Source organism: Talpa occidentalis, unplaced genomic scaffold (genome assembly GCF_014898055.3).
Source record: "Talpa occidentalis isolate TD23 unplaced genomic scaffold, MPIMG_talOcc4v2.1 talOcc4.8, whole genome shotgun sequence".
NCBI classification, from domain to species: domain Eukaryota; kingdom Metazoa; phylum Chordata; class Mammalia; order Eulipotyphla; family Talpidae; genus Talpa; species Talpa occidentalis.
Window position 1 is genome coordinate 80913955 of NW_023605194.1, and position 22310 is coordinate 80936264.

At 32.8% G+C, this 22310-nt stretch overlaps 1 protein-coding gene across 3 annotated transcripts in view; it reads left to right on the plus strand.

Moving 5' to 3' along the window:
• Positions 1 to 22310, plus strand: part of KCNT2 (potassium sodium-activated channel subfamily T member 2) — a 304909-nt gene that overhangs the window by 110178 nt on the left and 172421 nt on the right. For all 3 annotated transcript variants that reach the window (XM_037496318.1, XM_054690179.1, XM_054690180.1), the window contains exons 6-8: positions 8770 to 8844; positions 9909 to 9992; positions 12992 to 13086. In XM_037496318.1, coding sequence (XP_037352215.1) covers positions 8770 to 8844; positions 9909 to 9992; positions 12992 to 13086 — 254 coding nt within the window. The remainder of the gene's footprint in view (positions 1 to 8769; positions 8845 to 9908; positions 9993 to 12991; positions 13087 to 22310) is intronic.

Sequence of the window (22310 nt, forward strand, 5' to 3'; positions counted from 1 at the left end):
TCAAACTATTGAACTCTTCTAACTGCTACAATAGACTGTTGGGTAAAATTTCTGGAAGAATATATTAAGTAACTGATAACTACACTGGCATATGAGACAAATTTGGGTAGCAGAACCTTTAAATAAGTTCTTCCCCTAAAATTCAATTTAAAAAAAGTGTTACAGGGCCTCCCTGGTTGCTCAGGTGGTTGAGCATTGCACTGTGAAGCTGTCTGCAGCCTCTGCGGTGCGGGTTCGATCCCGGCTGGCCGGGAGAAGCCCACATGGTACAGCAGACCTCTCCTGTCTCACCCTCTGCTCCCCTCAGCAGTGTATTTCGTCAGTCTGCCTGTTCTATTCCCTGCTCTGTCTCTGGTGAATCCTCTCACCCTCCCGGGCATCTGGCCTGTACCCCGGTTCTTGTAAAAATAAATAAATCTTTAAAAAAAATGTTACAGAGGAATGCAGAAATTGATATTGCGTTAACAACTGTGTCCATTCTCAATAATGGTTTATGATACTACTAGTTCTGAAATAGCATTGTTAATACCAAACCAACATATATTTACCTTATTTGTTTATATATGACGATATATATAGATTATATATAGACAATTTTTATATATACACTATAAATGTATATAAGAAATACTTAAAATTAATAGAGTATTCTGTCAGTACTTTGTAATTTTTGAAATTAGGCATACTAAAATAAACATGACTTAATCCGTAACAAAATAGTCAATCATAGAGACTTCAGTTTCTGAAAAACAAAAGAAAAATGAGCACAAACTGTTTAAGTGTTGAGGTTAACAGATAATTATTTAAAAATTACTGATATCAACTTATTTTATTTTCCCTCATACAGATGTGCAGGTCTATACTTAACTCATCTTTTCATTCATGTTTATAGCTACTTGGAAAAACCACCACATTAATTGCCCAACACTAAAGTTCCTTTTCTTCTGTCATCACAAATTCCACCACAAAGTCTTTATAAACTGCTTTCAAAATAGAACTCTATTTATACACACATATTCATTAAATAAAAGGGAAACAAAATAAATGCCAGCATAATTTCCAAACCTCTGCAAACAAAAAACTTACCTCAGAGGCCTTTTGAATCTAAAATTCTTTCAATTCTTTATAATCACAATAAAAGGCAACAGTTTTTGAAATTTTAACACCATAAGAGCTTATTCCTGGAAATAAAAAAAAAAAATTGAACTAGGGCTCCTTAATACTCCTGGATAATAGTGATTTTCCTTACCCTACCCTAGAAATGATAAATCTGAATATTCCTGAGTAACATTTAGAAATACAAAGTAATGGGCCTCCCAGGTGGCACAGCTGGTTGAGCGCAGTGCTGTGAAGCTGTGCACAGCCTCTGCAGTGTAGGTTCAATTCCCAGCCGGCCAGGGAGATACCCAGAAGGCGTGGCAGACCTCTCCTGTCTCACACACTGTTCCCCTCAGCAGTGTTTTTTGGTCCGTCTACCTGTTCTGCTCCCTACTCTGTCTCTGGTGGGTCCTCTCACCCTCCTGCGTCTCTGGCCTGTACCCCAGATCTTGTATAAATAATCTTAAGAAAAATTTAGAAATACAAAGTAAGACTGCCATAGGATTATTACATTATTTTATTTTTATTAATTTATTATTTAATTGAGATAACATTGGTTGACCATTACACTATTTTAATTTTATTGAAAGAAGATACGTTATCAGCCTTTTCATTAAACATTTTAAACATAGGTATTCTTAAGAAGAAAGTATCTTAGTATGTCTTATCATTTATAAGAGCCTTTTCCTTTATTGTAAAAATAAAAGCAAGATGCATTTTAAGAATATCATATATTTACACATTTTTGTTGATTCAGAAAATTTGTGTCCATACCAAATACTATTTTCCTTTTGAAAATTACCCTTTTTTACCTTAATTGAAGCAACATTGGCACTGTATATGATTCAGGTCTATCGGTTCACACCCCTTCAAATGTATGTATCATACCACCTAGACACCCATAGTCATACACTATAGTCCATTGGGCACCCTCTGCACTTTGCTCTCCCCACCCACTTTCCCCTCAATTAACTTCAATTCAGCAGACAGATTTCCAGGGTTTCTTACTGGTTTGGTTTGGTTTGTCCTTTTGTTTAGTTTCTTTATTGACTTACTTCATTGGTATAATCCCCTCCATTTTTCCCAAATGGAAAGCGGTCATCATGTTTTAATAGCTGAGTAGTCTTCCATTGTATGTATATACTACATCTTTTTTTTTTTTTTAAAGAATTATTTATTTATTTATACAAGAACTGGATACAGTCAGAAGCACAGGAGGGTGAGAGAATTCACCAGAGCCAGAGCAGGGAACAGAACAGGCAGACTGACGAAACACACTGCTGAGGGGAGCAGCGGGTGCAGCAGGAGAGGTCTGTCGCGCCATGTGGGACCCTCGCCACTGGCCGGGGATCGAACCTGTGCTGTAGAGGCTGCAGGCAGCTTCGCAGCCCCGCTACTCAACCAGTGCGCCACCAGGGGAGGCCCTGCTACATCTTCTTAATCCACTAATATGTCCTGGGGCACTTAGGTTGCTTGCATAACTTGGATTGTAAATAGTGCTGCAGTTAACATAGGAGTGCAGCTATCCCTTTCTGTGTTTTTGCATTCATTGGGTAGATACCTAGGAGTAGGATTGTTGGATCACAGAACTATTTTTAATAGTTTGAGAAACCTCCATGCTATTTTCCATAGGGCTGGACCAGTTTACATTGCCACCAGCTTTGTTTAAATGTTCCTTTTTCTCCACATCCTTGCCAACACTTTTTGTTTCTGGTCTTTTTGACAGGTCTTTTCTCACAGATTGCAAGATGGTATTTCATTATGGTTTTGATTTGCATTTCTTTGCATATAAGTGATAATGAGCATTTTTTTCACATACCTGTTGGCCATATGTATGTCTTCTTTGGAGACATGTCTATTCAGCTTGTTGACCCAATTTTAATTTTTTTCCCATTTTGTTGAATTGTATGAGTTCTTTATAAATCTTGGATATCACCCCTCTGTCAGATGTATGGTTTGAAAATATTTTCTCCCATTCAGAAGGATGTCTTTTTGTTTTAATGATAGTTTCTGCCACTGTGCAGAAGCTTTTAGTTTTATGCAGTCCCATTTGCTTATTTTTGCTCTTATTTCTTTTGCTGTCGGAGATGAATTGACAAAGATATTACTGAAGGCAATATCATGAATTGTTTTGCCTATATTTTCTTCTATGTATTTTATGGTTTCAGATTTTATATTCAAGTCTTTAATCCATTTTGAGTTAACTTTTGCATATTGTAAGAATAGTGGTCTAGTTATATTCTTTTGCATGTGGCTCTTTAGTTTTCCAACAGCATTTCAGAAGAGACTTCCTTAGAATGTTACCTTATTGAAGAACACTAATGTTTTTTATCTTCTTTGTCAAATAATATTAAATGAAACAAGTGTTTAATTAATTTTGAATGGTATACTTGTCTTTTGAATTTTATTTCATACTTTTCTACATAGTGGCATTCTATGGGTGCTTGCTTTCTTTTTAATCACTCTTACTTTAACCATGTGGATTTATATGACATAGGGCTATGAAGATCCACTAATAATCTTCAGGTTTCACTATGAAACTCAACAGCCAGTTGATATTCCATTCCATGTTCACTTTTCATTAACTAGTTTTACTAGAGAGAATTTATGAATGCATCTTTAAATTCATCAGATAATATAAGATCATAGAATGAAAACTTATGAAATATAACTGAAAAGATGATCATTTATATTTAGAAAATGAACACATTGCCCCATTATGTAATTTTGATAACAAAAATGTATCTTCCGTGGGAAGTTCATTCATTTGCCACAACACACATGCATATTTTCTATGACTAAACAGTAGTATGTTTGGCATAATGTAGAACTCTGAACTAAACTGTTATTGATATAGGCTTCATGGCTCTTAAAATCAAAAGTTATAATATATTCAATATGTAGATACAAACTTTAAAAAGTAATGTGAAGGATTTTATTTTTTCCTTTTATTTATTTATTTATTTATTTATTTATTTATTATTTTATATTCCCCATACAATTGCACCCCCCTTATTTTTGCCCCAATTCCTCCTTTCCCCGCCCCCCCTCCCATAGTGTGTCTCTGGTTTATGGTTGCTTGTTGATTTTGATTTTTTTCTTTCTTATAGTTATTCTTGTTCCTGGTCCCTTATTTAGGTTTTCTAGATTCCTGCTATGAGTGAGACCATCCCATATTTCTCTTTTTCTTTCTGGCTTATTTTGCTGAGCATGATCCCTTCCAGCTCCATCCATGTTGCTGCAAATTGCATGAGTTTATCTTTTTTGATTGCTGAGTAATATTCCATTGTGTATATATACCACATCTTCTTGATCCAGTCGTCTATTTTTGGGCATTTGGGTTGAGAAGGATTTTAATGGAAAATGGAAAAGTCTAATGTGGGAGTCTCCTCTTGTGTAGCATGTGTATGATAGGGGTCTCATCTCAAAAACTCAAAAGATTTTGAGATGAGAGCAGAAAAATGAATATGAAAACTAGACAAAGTGAAATCAGAAAGGAAGGAGATTTTCCATGCCTTCTTTGGAAAAAAAGCACACACAAAGCTAATGTTCTATGGAAGGAAAGACCTGTCAGTTGATGGTGGAGAGGTCAACATGAGCCAAATGAAGTAGTGTCCTGCAGGGTTGCATTAGGATTTTTATCTTTTAAAACTGTCTAACAAATACAAGAGTTAGAAAGTGAATGGGGGACCTCCCCTGGCGGCGCAGTGGTTGAGCACTGGGCTACGAAGCTGCCTGCAGCCTCTGCAGCACCGGTTCGATCCCTGGCCCACGGCAAGGATCCCACATGGTGCACAGACCTCTCCTGCCCGCTGCTCCCCTCAGCAGTGTATTTCGTTGGTCTTCCTGTTCTGCTCCCCACTCTGGCTCTGGTGAATTCTCTCACCCTCCCGCACTTCTGACTGTATCCAGTGCTTGTATAAATAAATGAATAAATCTTTAAAAAAAAAGTGAATGGGTATTGGGTGGGCTGAAGGTTCAGGAAATCGGCACATTAGATGTGTCTTAAGAAAAATAGCTTGGCAATACTGTAAAGGCTAAGTTGGAATGGCACAAGAAAGAAAGGAGACCAAGTAGGAGTTTTGATTAAGGCAAAGAGTGGGAATTGAGTTAGAATGAAAACTCAATAAAGATCTATTAATCAGGAGATAGCATGTCTAAGACTTATGTAAAGAGTTTCTCCAGGATATTTGGTTTGTGTTAGAAGGGAGCCAGTCAGGACAAAAAATCCTAAAATTTCCTTTTAGACATATTATATTTGAGGGTGTGTGTGAGAGATTCATATGTAGCAACATGTTACGCAACGGAGATCTGAATTGAACCTGAGATAAAATATTGATCTGAGCTATTGATACAATATCGGGAATCATTAGTTTATTATTGATAATAAGCTGAATTAGAAACAGGCAAACTTACCTAAGATGGGCATATAGCCAGATATCTTAGAATGAGTTCTTCTGGAAAATTTCTTTTCAGCTTTACTGTAGTTACAGTTTTAATACCATCTATAATTATATAAACAATAAAATTCCTCCAAATGTTTTCATTTGGACTTATTAAAAGGAAATATAAATACTTAAGTTCAAAAAATATAGTGATTATACCAAGAATTAAATGAGTATGGATAAAATAACTGGGGGTTTCATTTATTTATTAAAATATTTTTGAGCTCTAACAGGTATATAAAGAAATAAGTTCCATAAAATGTTATAAGACTTGTCAAGAAGATTAATGATGGAGGCATGGGGAGTGGGGCATTCTGAGCAGAGAAAGAAGTGCGGAAAAAGTTGTAAAAGTCTAAACTAGCATAGTTATTCAGAGAACTGTATGAAACGCAGTATGGATGAATCCACAGCTGAATTTAATATGAAGAGAGCAATACAATGGATAGATAGAAATTAGACCATTAGTCAAGAGTGCAAATTCTGACTTCATAATACCATGAAGAGTTTAGATTTTGTTGGCAATAGAAATTTGTCATTTTAAAAAAGTCCTTCGATTTTAATATGGAAGATAAATCAGAAATGAACTTAACCATGTCAGATAATAATATATGGTGACCTTCAATGGTTTGAGAAAAAAATCTTAAAAATCCAATTCATTAGTTAAAAATGAAAATGAAGTCATTTTAGCATTATACAAGTTTTTTGTGTACTATAAATTAAATTTGTCCAAATGGCATTTCACAGCTAATAAAATTAAGATTAAATCCTGCTGTGTATTAAAAAAAAAGTACTGTACCATTTCACCATCCTGCCATTTCATCCTTGCCATATCCTTCCTTTTCTTGCTGATCATTTCAGTCTCTTTTCTCACAAATAACCCATTTCAAGGAGAGATATGCAAAGATAAGTAAAAATCCAGCAGAGAAAGAGTAAATCAAATGTTAAACATTCTGTACTGAGTCATGTGAAAATTTGACGAAAGAAATGATAACAGTAGCCTGCACAATAAGATAAATTGGCAATAAAATAACAAGTTAAAATTAATTTATTGAGGGCCTCCCTGGTGGTGCAGGGCTTAAAGCCTCAGCTTTATCAAGCTGTTGCCAACCACTGTAGCATGAGTTTGGTCCCCGGCCAGGGGGCTATCTTATCTCACATGGTGCAGCAGACCTCTTCTGTCTTGCCTGCTGCTCCCCTCAGCAGTGTATTTCAGTAGATCCTCCTGTTCTGTTCCCCACTCTGTCTCCAATGAAACCTCTCACCCCCCACTTCTCTGGCCCAGTTCTTGTATACATCAATAAATAAAATGAATCTTTTTAAAAATAAAAATAAAATTAATTTATTGAATAGGCCTAGCTCATTGCAAGTAGGAAAGATCTTTCTATACTTCATATCCGTTAATCCTCCTTCTGAGCCATGCTAATTAAGGTGAAATCTCAGTGGAGGTCTCAGGTCTCATGGCTTTCCTAATCTTATCAATCGAAGGGCAAATTTCAATTTAGCATTTAAATTATCAATATATGGAAAAAAATAATTTTTATCCAATTGAAAGCTTCAGCTTTTCCCTAGCTAAGGACTACCTGGGGCAGGAAATGATCATAGAGGCTGTCTCCTAGTCTTACCCTTTGCTCCTGTGTTGTGCCAGCTGCTTTTGGTCCTTTTGAGGCTGAGGAGGAGCGGAGAGTGAAGTGAAATCAGCATTTAGGAAAATTTGTCTGACTGACAAAATATTGGGCCTTGTGTTGGATTAGTCTGCATGGAGAGATACAAGTAGGGCATTTTTGTCCTCCCAAGCCTTTGACTGAAGTGCCTGGATGTGTCAATGCCTCTAGCTGACCCTAGGGCTCCGACCAAGACCCTGGCATTTTGAGGTGCACTATCTGTTAAGTTTCCATTTCTCCTTCAGGCACACTTAAGCATAAACTTTTTGTAAATAACCACAGGTTTCATTTTTTAGTGTCTATATCTGGCTCCCAGAAAACAGGCACCTTTGTCTTAAAATTAGCAGAGTTGTGATTTGCAGTCATTTAAGCCTTCTTTCTCTCTGCCCTGTTTTCTCCTCATTTTGAGATGCTTTAGATGCTGGACAAATAGTCTTTACATCTGAGCCAAGCTCTGTAGTGCTTCATTGACCCTTCTTGTTTACCTGAGGGCATGAAAGAAGAAAGAACTCAGCATCTGTATACAGAGGAATTCTCATTGATTCTCTTCTAGTTGACTGACCTTCCCTAACTACGACCATTTTTCTTATAGCCTGGAGTTGGCAGTGGATTAATGATGACATTCCTGTTACTTAATATGTTAGTACATAGATAAAGCTGATCTAGAATCTTGCTTTGTGATATAGAGGTATTTAATATCACTGTAATGTTTTACACCTTTGGGACCTCAAGGAAAATGAGAAAATATTGTCAATTTTTCACTTAGTATTATAAAATAATTGGAAATAGCAGGAAACCAGATTTCAAATTATCTTTCTAATACACAGATCTCTTTATATAAGACTAAACTTCTTTAGGAAGTTCATAGTTGTTTTTCATTAGGCACCATTCAAAAAAGTTTTAATCATCTATTAACATCAGGCAATGTATGAGTGTGTGGTCTGCACAGTAGCATAGGGCTACACAATTAGGTGGGCCTGGACTTGATTTAGTCTTCTGTTGTCACCTTGAAATTGTCACTACTTTCTCAATAATACTGAATTTTAATTTTTTTCACTGGTTTAGTAGGTAGTTGTGATTAATATTGTTGTATTATGTGGGTTGGGAGATTAGAATGTGGATAATGGAAAAGCCTTTTGTTTAAGTCTTATTAATGTAAAAGCAATGTTAATATGAACATTGTTAACAAATTAATATTTAATAGACTTTATTTGAACATAGCTATTATAGTAAAAATTAAAATTGAATCACATTTTCTTTGATGCTATAGGTTTTGTAAATGTGTTTAAATTTTACTAGTAACATTTCTTCCATGAAATATTGTATGATCAAAATATGCGCAATATTGAAGTGTTATGATAAACCCTTCTTTTACTTCTTGAACTTATTAAAAAATGAAGAAAGCACAATTTAACTCAGAAATCCTTGCTATGTGTGTGTATATAAGGAGTCATTATTCTGTTAACATATACTTACTGCTAATGAAATTCTGAGTCCTGTCTGTTTTTCCCCTTAAATGGGATTCAGTATAATTGATGTTCATTTTATTCATTCTTTCTTGGAAGGGAAACATCTGGGAACAGATTTTACGAATACCCTTCATCTTGGAAATAATTAATGCAGTTCCCTTCATTATCTCAGTAAGTTCTAAAGGAATCTTAATTTTAATTTTTTTGCCATTACACTTAAAACTTTGATTCTAAATACTGAAGAATAATGTATTAGCTTAAATACATGAATTTAGACTTTCATAAGCATCATGATATTAAAATATATGTAGTATACAGGTGAATAACTGTATTGTGGAATTAAATGAAAACTTATGAGAGTAATAGTACAATAGCAAAATAAAATGCTTTTTAGAAATACATGCTCCAATGGTACCATTTAAACAAGTGTCAATATTGTCTAACAGATTAGAAATTAATCTTTCCATTTCTTGTATATATTATAAAATATATATAAAATAGAAAACAAGTACTTTCAAATATTGAGAATTTATCTATAGTTTAATCATGAATTCACTAATTCCAGTTTTCTTTTTAATGGGAATATAGCCCTCTGACAATTTACTTCTTCAACAAAGTACTATGCAGTACCAATTCATGAGTATCTTGTTTAACTGAAGTCCCATAAACATGTAACCAGCTTGTTCTCATTGCAAAATTAGGATTTAATCTCTATTTGGTAAGAGTTATGTAATATTTGTTGGTATTATGTTTTCTAATAGTATGTGTGGATTTTATTTGGAAAATTATGACAATAAGTGGAGATTATTAGAAATGATTGCTCACTTCTGATAATTATTGTAAGTTGCATAAGCAACTGGAACTTGATTAAATGAGTAACTAAATATAATTTCAATTGACCATGGTTTCCCAATCTCATTTAAAATACTTGTTTCCAAAAGAATAAGCAGTAACGTTATAAAAAAGGCAGTATTTTCTCCTTGTTCTACTTTTCACCTCAAGTTGCAGAGAAGAGAGAGCCGATGTCTATTATAAATTGTCACACTAGAAGATTTAATGATAGTATTAGCATAGTTATATCTGACATCCAGAGAGCACTTATGTTTTTATTCCTCTAATAATTTCTCTTAGAATTTTTTCCTAAGTTTAAGATAGTGAATGAAAGGATTATATCTGCATCTTGCATATTTATTTCTTACTCTGAGAAAGAAGTCCAGTTTTGATTTGTTTTTCAGATATTCTGGCCTCCCTTAAGGAATCTATTTGTCCCAGTCTTTCTAAATTGTTGGCTTGCCAAACATGTTTTGGAAAATATGATTGTAAGTATAAAAGTAAAACAAAAACAAAATATTTTGACACTATTATTTCTTACTTATTTTCAATGTTCAAATTAAACAGAAGATTATTTGATGTCTTACTCTTGTATTTTCTCATTCACCTTTCTACCTTAAAATATAAACATATGCATTTCAAACTGACTTATACTTAAATTTCTAAATTTTGTAAACTTTTTAAAATCAATTTGGTACCCTAGTATTTTCATTTAGATTTTTGTAAAAATGAAAGACATTTGGTAAAGTACTGTCAAATAATTAAAGTGCTATGTAGTGTAGCTCACTCCACTAATAGAACTTAAGTGAAGATTTTATTTTTATCCTAATCAAAATGACACATAAAAAATACTAAAATTTTCAAGTCACTACTTTTGTAAGATCCCATCAACTGGTAAACAAAAATGGTTTTGATTTTCTCTCACCAAACCAATGCTAACTGCTGTTTGGATAAATTCAACTAGAGTTAGTCAATCTTGTGAAGACAACTAGCCTTCCGTTCCAGAGCAGTCTGTTGATGTTTACTTGGACCCTTCCCTTTAAGGAGAGGTCACACTATTCTTAACTGTACATGACTTCATTTGCCATAAAGATCTGTGGGGTAAAGCTCTGCGTGGGAGCTAGAAAGCCTCTCATTTAGTCATCTCTTTAGATTTGGTTGGGTTGGGTTGTGAGCAGGATATTAGGGGCAAGACAGGAAAGTGGGTGATAGAATAAAATATGCAGAATTCAAAGATTCACCACTTCTGCATTTTGCCCAAGGCTTATCCTCTATGGAAGGATTGATTTTTAACTGTTACCCAAACATGCTTAGTATACGCTTCAATAATTACAAGTGAGCAGAAAGACATTTGCTATGTAGTCATTCATTCTAAAAATGTTAATACAAATCTGCTATATACTAAGCACTACTCTGATATGAGAGGCAACTGTTTATATTTCTCTACTAATTTCATTATATTTAAAGAAAATAAAAATATGAACATTATAGACTTGCTGTGAGAATTAAATGAAAGTGTATATAGACATAATAATATATATACACACATATAAGTACATATATATGTATATAAGTGCATATATATGTGTATGTATATGTGTGTATATATATGTACACATATAAATATATCTGGCATAAATATAGTAAGGATTCAGTATTATTAATTTCAAAATATCAAAATTATATTTCCTGGTGACAAACTTGTTTTCTTTCCAATGATCTTTAATTGGAAATTATGACAAAAGTTTTGGCCTAAAAGAATATTTAGAAAACATTGAGTATTCACAACTGGATGACTACTACTAAAAAGTACAGGATTAAAATATGGGAGAGTGTGGCCTATTGAGTTGTTTGCAGACATTTTGGGGAGTCTTCACTGGCCTTGCCACCCCAAAACAAACATTTCACTAAAGATAGGTTGCCGAAATTACTAATAGAAAAAATATACCAGGAAAAAACTAAACCTTTGTTAATTTGTATTATTAGTTGTTAGAAAAAATAACCAAAAGAGAAATCATGACTCAATCATAAAGTAATTGAGACTAAAAGTAGTGCTCCGCAGTATTAGTTTAAGCTTCATTTTTCATTGTATTTTTATATTATGCTTCACCTCAACTCACTGGTTGCTTAGCATTTTTTATTTTTTGCTCATTAACACCTCTGTTGGGAGAAAGTAAGGGGTGACAGGTGAAATACTAATCAACTTATTTTTTATTTTTTCTAACAGTTAAGGTTACATGTGTAGTAGAATTAAGTAATAATAATGACTCATTGAGATGTAATGTTGGTGAATTACTTAACTCATGCTACACTGATTTTAAGACTCTTCAAGTTTTATTGTATAAGTTTGATATGTACAGAAAACTGTAGGGTAAATGATGAAAATCTATGATTTACTACAAGGACTAAACTTTGTAGTAATTTATATACTTCCAATATTTTCAGTGAAAAAATGCATACAAATCATGCATGAAAATATATGTTTTTTTAACTTTATAATGTTAATTTGTGTCATATGATAGTATATGCTAGACAAGTTCCTATGTTTTTAAATTTTCTTTAAGTAATTCTTAGTGTGTGCATCTAAATAAACTACAGAGATATTGATAACTTTACATAGCCATTTGGTATTGCTTATTTTAAGTGGAGCAAACTTATTTTTTCATATAATAAATATTAACATTTTATATAAGTATGAACACACATAAACATTCCCATCTTTGATGATTTTTATGCAGTTAATTTTTAGAAGTTTTGTTATTATGTACTGTATTACATTGATTGATTTGCTATTGAATATTGATTACTTACTAAGTGAATGAAACAGTGATTGAAATACAAAGCAGATACTTCTGAATTTTGGCTTAATAGTACCAAATTGCCTTTAAAAATTTATTGCAAATTATATGAGCAGAAAATGAGTGTTCATTTTTCTTCATTGTAAACTACACTGTGTTTTATTATTTTTTAATGTCTTTTAATTGGAAAGGTATAACAGAATTCACATTTATTTTGGTATTAATGAAATTAATTTTTTACAATGGGTTTATTATAATATAATTTTTCCTTTTGTGATAAATTGCTTGGCATAACTCATGTTATTTTTCCTGATTCAGAGACTGTGATTTGATTGTAGTTTGATGCAGCTATTACTTCCCAATTAAATGAAATGTAATTTAATAATCTTTTAACATTAGAATTTTCCATGAAAGTTTGTGATTATGGATAAGTTTTAGGAAATCAATGCAACATCTCCATAGATATTTGCAGACAAGTAAACTGAAACTTAGTCTTCCCCTAGTATTATTGTGAATGCTATTTAGACCTAGGGAAAAATTAAATATATGTTGCTATGATCTTTTAAATTGTAAGTATTAGATATACACAGGATAGTTGAAATGTAATATGTAGTATATTGTTGTAATGAAATTTACTGATATTTAGCGCTATTGTATTTTAAAATATGCTCTCTTTTCTGTCACTTTAGAATGATCTACACAGAGCCATTCAACGTACCCAGTCTGCCATGTTTAATCAAGTTTTGATTTTAATATCTACATTACTATGCCTTATCTTCACCTGGTAAGACTGTATATGTCAACTATTTTATTATTTTTCATTTCTTTAGAAACAATGTTATAATGCATTTTAATTAGTAAAGATCTAGCTAAAATAAGTAGTCAATAAATATTCACTGCAGAATGCAGTGGATCAGCTGAGGGGTACAGGGGAGAAAATAACAAAATCCTTCCTTCAGTCTACAGGTAGAAAAATGTAAGCTCATTTATCATTTGGTATTGATATTTACTGCAACTCTGGCATCTTCCCAAATACTGTAAACAACCAAATTAAGACAATTTGTATTGCATGCCACAGTTGTCAAACAAGAAATGTTTCCTTCAAATTACTGACACAGAGGTGCCCTTATCTTTCCACAATCTTCAAAGCAGAAAAGGTGAGAAAACTGTCATTGCCCATCACTGTCTCTGCCTGCGCTTTATTTCTGTGAAGTTTTATTGTGCAATCAGGCAGAAAGGAAGGGCAGGTCTCCTGACAGTGCAAGTCAAGAACTAGTGCTTTGCTTTATTATAGAAAACAGTTTGTTCTGCTTTTGGAAGTCTTTGACAGTTATAAAGTAATCTTGTGTGATTGGTACACTGCAATATGGATTTATGCAGATCTGTAACTACAACAAAAAACACAAGTCAGGGAGATGCAGAATAATGTATCTTTTGCAGGAGTCTGAGGTATTCTGTTTAATTGTGCTCTATTGTAGGTTTGACCTAGTATGGGAGAGAAAAAACTAGTTAGGTAGTATTAAAATAGGAAGCATAATTTTATACTAGTATAACTGAACCAGATAGAAATATAGCTATAGATATGTGTATGTAAATATAGATTTAGACACCTGTACCTAACTTCACATCATAGTGTGCAGTTAATATCTTTGTTAAATGGATTTAAACTGTTTTATCACATACTTTCATATATAAAGATGTATTTTAGGATACTTAGTGTCTTTAAGTGTAAAATATTCTGAAATTGACACCATGCCATTTTTTTATTTAATATTTTTTACTTTAAATTGTTTTTATTGTTCATAAGTAAATAATGGTAAATATGAACTGCTAGCAGTCATGACTTCCTTTTAGAGTAAAATATTGTCTATGATGAGCTCACTGTTTGCTCTACTTTCTTCCTCAATGTCTATTTCTTGGGTAGCTTTTAATTTTGAAGAGAGTAACTTGACATTCTGCCACTTTCTTATGCTAAGGGAAGTAACATTGCTCTGTAAGGTGTTTTCATGATATATAAGAAACTTCTGTCATGTGATTTATTTACCATGTAAATCATTTGTTTTGATGCTTTATTTGTAATAATTTAGTTTTTATTGTGTGTGTTTCAATTGTAGATAAATGAATAGTATATAGTGTTACAGTCGCTTAATGTACAATTATTATATAGAGTTATGTTTAGCTACATAAAACATTATTGTCTTTATCACATATATATTAATATATTTATATTGACATGTTTTAAAATTATAATATCTAGATAGGGAAATTGATGTTTGGTTTCTTTGTATATTTTTCTCTACCATTACAGGAAAAATGTCTTCATACATTATGAACATAGTAGTAAGGTAGAATAAGTTGTATTTTGATTCACCTTTAAAAGTATAGCAATCTACAGAAAAAATATAAACAATGTATATCAGTTATAGTACATTATACAGATTGTATTTTTAAAAAGCACCATACATGCTTTAAAATTAATTAACCCATAAGATTTTTTAAATGAGCGCTAAATCAATTACATTTATAAAGTTTCCAGAAAAAGGCATAAAATGTGTGATTACACTATGTACATTCAGGTTTTCTATATTTTCTACATTTGTCTAATATTTTTTCCCTCTGGTTAGACTCATTAAGCTGATGATAATGATAGCAACTCTCTCTTTCTCTTGGTACATTTAGTATTTTTAATTTTATAAACACATCATCATAACATGCCCATTGTTCCCACTTCACTTTGGTTGGGGGGGTTTCTTTATGTGAACTTAGAATGAGTTCAAATTTATTAACTACTAAATTATACAAGTAATGCCATCATCTTAAAATTAAGAACTTTTGGTTACTCTAGAGGAAAGCCATTATTGTTAGTATTTCATGTTTATATAGTGAAACATGTTCTACATGAATAATAAAAATAATTAAGAGTAAAAAAGATACATGATAGAATGGCATGGCATCCATTTTAGAAAAATGTTATGTATTCTTTAATTGACCTTAGAATAAGATAGGTAAGTAGAAACCAGGTTCATGGGAAGTAGGGTGATTCTAGGCAACAGGCCACACAAATAGAAGTAAAAACTGCTTTTTAGACTGTTTATATTTGTTAGGAATTTTTGACGTATTCTGTGAATAAATCAGAAAGATACATGAAAGAAAGAAGAATTTGTATTTGAAAGAATTTGTCAGACATGTGTATGTAAATATTTGCATATATACCTATATTAACATGTATATTAATGTCATATTTAGGGCACTAGCTATATTTATGGTTATGTGTATGGTTATGTGCATAATATAGATGAATGTATATATGATATGTGCATATGTGAACATAAATACACAAATAGAAATATTTTTTTACATTGTGGTGAGATTAGTCACAATTAATTGCTGTTATATTATATTATAGAGCAAAACTATCGTTGTTTTTCCAAACTTAATATATACATTATAATGTAAGGCTAAAGGGATTCAAGAACTAATATATGATTTATTCTCTGTTTTGTTCTTGAATCTTTAAATTTTAAAATTACCTGTTCAGGAAAACTGCAGTATTGTTTTAAAATGTATCTTCTCTTCAATATTATTAACATTATAAAAACTGTCATTAAGCATCTGTCTAAAAGAAACACGTGCTCAAGGCAAACTGAAATAAAAATTAAGCTGCTGACCCACTCTGTATAGAATGTGCTTAGAATTGTTTTCCTGTCTTTGTAATGGAATTGGACTAATCTTTCCACACATTCACTATGTACCCATCTTGATCAATAATGCACACTTCCAAGACAGCTGGGAATTGTGATTCATTCTGTGTCTCTGTAACAAAGCAGAGTAAACTGGTACATCCGGGAATTAAGTGCATGACTTTAGCTTAATTATTAACATATTCTAACCAATAAGTGCTGCAATTTATATTGCACTTGGTGTTTCTAATTTTATGCTAGTAAACTCATTTTGCACCTACTTTGTTCCAAATTTTCATTTTTAATTTGAATATCTATGTTTACATATTTTCATATTATTTCATAGAGTTATAACATAAAAAGGCACATTACATTGATTGATATTTTGTTTTAGTCCAATGTAAAAAATACAGTTCACCTCCTCAGTCTTATTTCAGCAGAAAATAAATACATTTATTCATTGTTTTAAAAAGTGTGATTTACTTGACCATTAACCTGCTTAGTTCAAAAGCATTTGGCATTTTCTTGCGCATTTTGATTAACATTTTTTTGAAAGCTTGATATTTAAGTTCTTGAATAATATTTCCTGACTCAAAGCCTAAAGTAAATGACTACTTGCGAAGTGGACAGTGAGAATATAATTATTATAAGTTTGCAGAAAGTATTAAATCATAATGGCATTATGATTTAATAAATTATTATTATAAATAATTATTATAAATTATTTATAATAAATTATAAATTATAATTTATTGTGATAATGGCATTATCACCACCATGATATTAAAGTTCTAATTTTACTTGGTTACTTTGGTTTGCTTTTATCATAAAAGAAATTGCATTTGTCTGAAGAACAGACAACTGACTTATAGCCTCCACATTTGTTTTACACTAGAACAAATCAAGAACTATTTGTCCCAACAAAATTTTGCTTAAGTGGGAAGTTAGGTTTTAGTTATTTAGCCAAGTAAGGTACCTTTAAGTTAGGAAAAGGGACTACGGTTATTTAACGAGTGTAAATAATGGTGTAGTTTTTATTAACATGAAAGTCTAGGAAACAAGGGTTTGAATTAACAATCTATCAAACAACTGTTTTTGAAATTTGACAACAATGGAATTATTTTCAAATATGGAAATGCTGAGCATAATGACTGATATTTCATGTAGTTACTTTATTTACTTTCCTGAACAGTTACAAGTAGCAATTAATTTAATCTTCAACGACCTTTAAGGTAAATTCTATTATTTCCATCGTTTTATAGATGAGAAAACTAAAGTGTACAATTGTTAAGGAATTTATAAAAAATAGCGGCTAAATACATCTGTCTTTAGTGTTCACTGATCCACGGTGGGCCACTCTAAAACTTTTGGGAAAAATAAAGACATTACCCGAAAAGGAATAAGAATCATTCTGATATGCATATTCTCATTTCAATCATTAGTTTCTAGAATACTGTTCACACATTTCCAAGGAATTATAATAGATTAGAATTTGGTAAAATTTAAGCCATCATTAAGCTATGTGGGTCATGTAGATTTATTTTCAGACATATAAGAAATTAGAAAGTATGCTTCCTATATATTATTAAGGATGTATTATAGAATAAGGCCATGAGATCCTGTGGTGTATGCAGGAGCAACACATTGTCTCTGTTCCTGGGAAATCCTATTTTCACACTGCATTTTATCAGAGTTTCAGTTGAATGTTTATATAGGCCTAGGTGGAGAGAGACACCATTCAGTTTTCTGTAGCTTAGGCACCTAGCCATGGGAGATTTCCTGTTAGAGGCTAGGGTGAAGGAATGAAAGAAAGCTGAAGTTGTCACATAGCCAAGAACCAATGACTTCTAATATTCTTTACAAGAAAAGTTCTGAGGAAAAGGTTCTGTGACATTAGTTTTATATTCATGAAGATGGCTGGAAAAGTGAACTGAAAATCTCATTAATAAATGTACTTCATGGGGCCACCCCGGTGGCGCAGCGGTTGAGCACTGGGTTGCAAAGCTGCCCACAGCCTCTGTAGCGCCAGTTCGATCCCCGGCTGCTCCCCGGCCAAGAGAGGAGGGTCCCACATGGCGCGCACACCTCTCCTGCCGCCCGCTGCTCCCCTCAGCAGTGTACTTCAGTCCTTCTGCCTGCTCTGCTCCCCACTCTGGCTCTGATGAATTCTCTCACCCTCCCGCGCTTCTGACTGCACCCAGTGCTTGTATGTAAAAATAAATAAATAAATAAATCTTTAAAAAATAAATAAATAAAAATAAAAAATAAATATACTTCATGTGGCACATAATAATCACCTTGAACAAATTACTCTGACAGTTTAACCAATTAAGAAATAAAATTGAGGGAAAACAAAAACTTGATTAAAAAAAATTGAGGTAAGAGTTAAATGGGCTTAATTGAAGTAACAGACATGAATGCTTAGTTCTCAAATCCTAGAGTCATAATAAGAATGATAGCTAGCACTTACTCTTTTTTTATCATCTTTGCCAGGCATATTTTCAGTTGCTTTCTGTCTATTAAATTATCAAATTTTGCACAACAAACTTCTATGGCAGTTATTATGATCTTTATTTTACAGTTAAGAAACACTGACACAAAGATGTTAAATAAAAAGTTAACCCAGGGGCCTCCCCAGTGGCACAGCAGGTTGAGTGCAGCGCTGTGAAGCTGTCCGCAGTCTCTGCTGAGTGGGTTCGATTCCCGGCCGGCTGAGGAGATACCCACATGCGCAGCAGACCTCTCCTGTCGTGCCCACCGCTCCTCTCAGCAGTGCTTTTGGTCCGTCTACCTGTTCTGCTCCCTGCTCTGTCTCTGCTGAATCCTCTCACCCTTCTGTGCCTCTGGCCTGTACCCCAGCTATTGTATAAATAAAAAATAAATCTTTAAAAAAAAAGTTAACCCTTAATTATTCTATGGTCCACAGATAATAAGAAACAGAACTCAGATTTGGATCTCAGAGCCTGTTTACTAAATATTGTAATATAATTTGTTTGATGTTCTTAAAAATCATTAACCTGGATATGTAATAATCAAACAAAAAGACAAATAGAATTATAATTTTCCCATCTCTTCATGTTACATTTTAGCTATTTCAAGTAGAATCATAATTTAACACATTAAGATCACATCCTTAAAGATATTTTTGATGAGGATAAAGACTATTTTAGCCATTAGTAAATAAAAAATAGTTATTTCAAATTCAGCAAGTTGCTATTTTTTATTTCAGCTAAAAATACTTGCAATATAGTTAAAGTTAGCACATGTACAGTTTGTTAACATTATTTCCACTTACCTATTCATTCATCTATCTATAATTTTGTGTATCTATAGAGACACATGAGAATATATCAAGTGACTATGTGTGTATATGATATATATAAGAATAAAGATCCAGTTTTCCTTTCTTAATAATTTCATGTCTAGCATCTCATATGGTTAGAAAATAGTAGAAACTTAGTAAATGTTTGCAATTGATAGACAATAACGTTCACGGTTAAAAGTCACAGAATGATAGCTGTTGCATTGATAACACCATACTGACAAACGAAAGTTGTGGAACAAGCTGTAGGATGCAGGATGCTGCTCACAGGCAAGATCCTGGCCTTTTTATTGATAGAATAATCATACAGCATCATTTGTGAGACTAAGAAGGAGAAAAAGAAAAGGGAAGGGTAAAACTAGAAAATGTGCTCTGTCAGCTGTAGTACCTGGGGTTGTGATTCTGCTCTCCAGGCACTTCTCATCTGCTTGATGACTTGGTATTGTAATTAAGATCAAGCCCTAGATCACCAGCCATGGTTTCAATCTTATCAAAAAGGTTTTCCACAGATCCGCTTCTGGGATCCCTTGTTGTACATCTGTCCTCAGTACCTGGGTGTTCCTGGTCTTACCTCATGATGTGTAAATCAGGAGTACATTTTTGCATTGGTCATCAGCCCCCCAGGCATTCTCAGTGATACATAATGACGCATAGCCTTCCCAGAGTCATCAAGCTTTAAGCTCTTGGTTGATTTGAAAGGCACCTTGTAAGGTTTGCTGATTGACCAGGCAGTTCTGACCTAGTATGGGAATGCAGAATTGCAGGTAACAAAAAATGGTGGCCGAACAGGCCATTTAGGATTAGCAGACCCACAGATATCCCTGTCAATTGGAGATACTCAGCTATATTGTAAAATAAGCATGTTCTAACCATATTTTTGAGTTGTTCCTTTAAGTGCTCTCTTTCCATACTTAACTCTGGTGAGCGGTCATAGAAGGAATTTTTGTAATCATAACCATCTATGACAGAATTTAATTTCATGAAAACATTTTAAGATTGCGGCTTCTGCCAAACAGATATAACTGGGTAATATAACTTTTACTAAAAATAAATTCTTTCACAAAATTTTTATAAATTGCATACATACACGCACACACATGTATATATCACAGAAGTAAGAACTTTCAGATGTATTTTGACTTAATTTTCCCTCCTTTTAACTTTTGAATTTATTCCTTTGATAATTTATCTTCCTTTAACTTTAGAATATGTGAGAGAATTACATAATAAAATTACTGAAACATCATATCCCATGTTGAGCTCAGAAGTAAATTGAATAACTGCAAGAGAACATTTTAATACACGTGTTATCGACTTTTCTCTTCCCATCATCTTTTACGATATTTTTGCTTTTTCTGATTTTTTTTCAGTTCCTGAAATTTCACTTTTTCCTTCTCCCATGTGATCTAAATCCTGACACTTTCCTGAAAAATCTGGTCATCATACATTTTTTTGAAATAAAGAAAATGCACATTTATGCATTAGGACATAGGGTAGGTGTGGTCACTTTTATGAAGACTCAACTGTAGTGTATGTTAACCTCAGACCAATGGTTGATGACGTGATTCACAAACCTTTTTTTGCACAGACACAAAGAAATTCCCAGGAGAGTGAGAACTTTCAACAATAGAAAAATGAAATATTACTTCTAAAACAAAACTTCTCCTTACAAAATATAAAATTCCAACATCTCAAATTATCTTAAATTCCATGGGAATATTAGGTTTCAGGCACATAACTCAAAAAATAAAAATGATTAGTTGGAACAATTTAATTGGTATTCATTCAATAAGCACACAAGTGCAAGTTGCTGAATGATGTGAATGCAAATGCCTGAATTAACAAGCATGAAATCAAATTGTTAGATGCTTTCAGCACAGAGAACCTTTGCTAATTAAATTTTTCCAGTAACTGTGAACAGCAATGGGATTCATAGGGAGTGCATGGATATTTAAGGTTGTTTATTTCTGCCATGTGGCTTTTTTATCCTCTGAAAACACTTTGTTATACAAGTTGCATTTACCAGGTGGTGAAAAGTTTATAGTTTCATTATTCCCTTTCATTCAAATTAATGTTTTCGTCATATACCTTGCCAAAGCTTGAAGAGCTTGTATAACTAAATGTATAGTTTTTTTAAAAAGTAAAATTTAGAAAGCACAGAGTAAATTATTAGTAATTAAGGTGCCTTTGTTACTGTACATAAAACCAAGTTAAGTAAGCAAGCAAATCAATTAAGATTTTTCAGTGAAGAGTAGTGTGTCTGTATTTTAAATCTTAATTAAATGTTCAGATTTTTTTTGAATTACAAGACACTGAAATTATTTTGTATGAATTTGTGTCAAAGATAACAGTTGAGAATGTTTTGTAAAGAAGCAAACCTCACAGCAGATTCTTAACTCAAATCCAACATTCTTTATGACATTATCTTGAAATATTTAAAAAATGCTTTTTTTCTAAAGAAAAACAAAAACAAAACCTAACATTGAAGCTTTAAAAAGCTATCTTTAATGCATTTAAATTCTTTTACTATTTGAAATGTATGCTGTTTAGTATAATTTTTCAGTAAGTATATTAATTTAATTTTTATTTCTTTTTTAATTTTTATAAAGATATATTTATTTATTTATGCATACAAGAACTGGGGTATAGGCCAGAGGTTGGGGGTGTGTGAAAGGATTCACCAGAGACAGAGTAGAGAACAGAACAGGCAGACTGACTGAAATACACTGCGGAGGGGAGCAGCAGGCAAGTAAGGAGAGGTCTGCTGCACCATGTGGGTAGCTCCCTGGCTGGTCAGGGGATGAACTTGTGCTGCAGAGGCTGAGGATAGCTTCATAGTGCTGTGCTTAACCCCTTGCACCACCAGGGAGGTCCGATTTAAATTTTTAATATTATCTTTTTAAAGCAGCCACACATTCTATAAATGTATGTGTTAGTACATACATACACATACAGAAGTGTATGTATATGATAATTGTAATAGACTAGGTTTGACCCAGTTGCAGA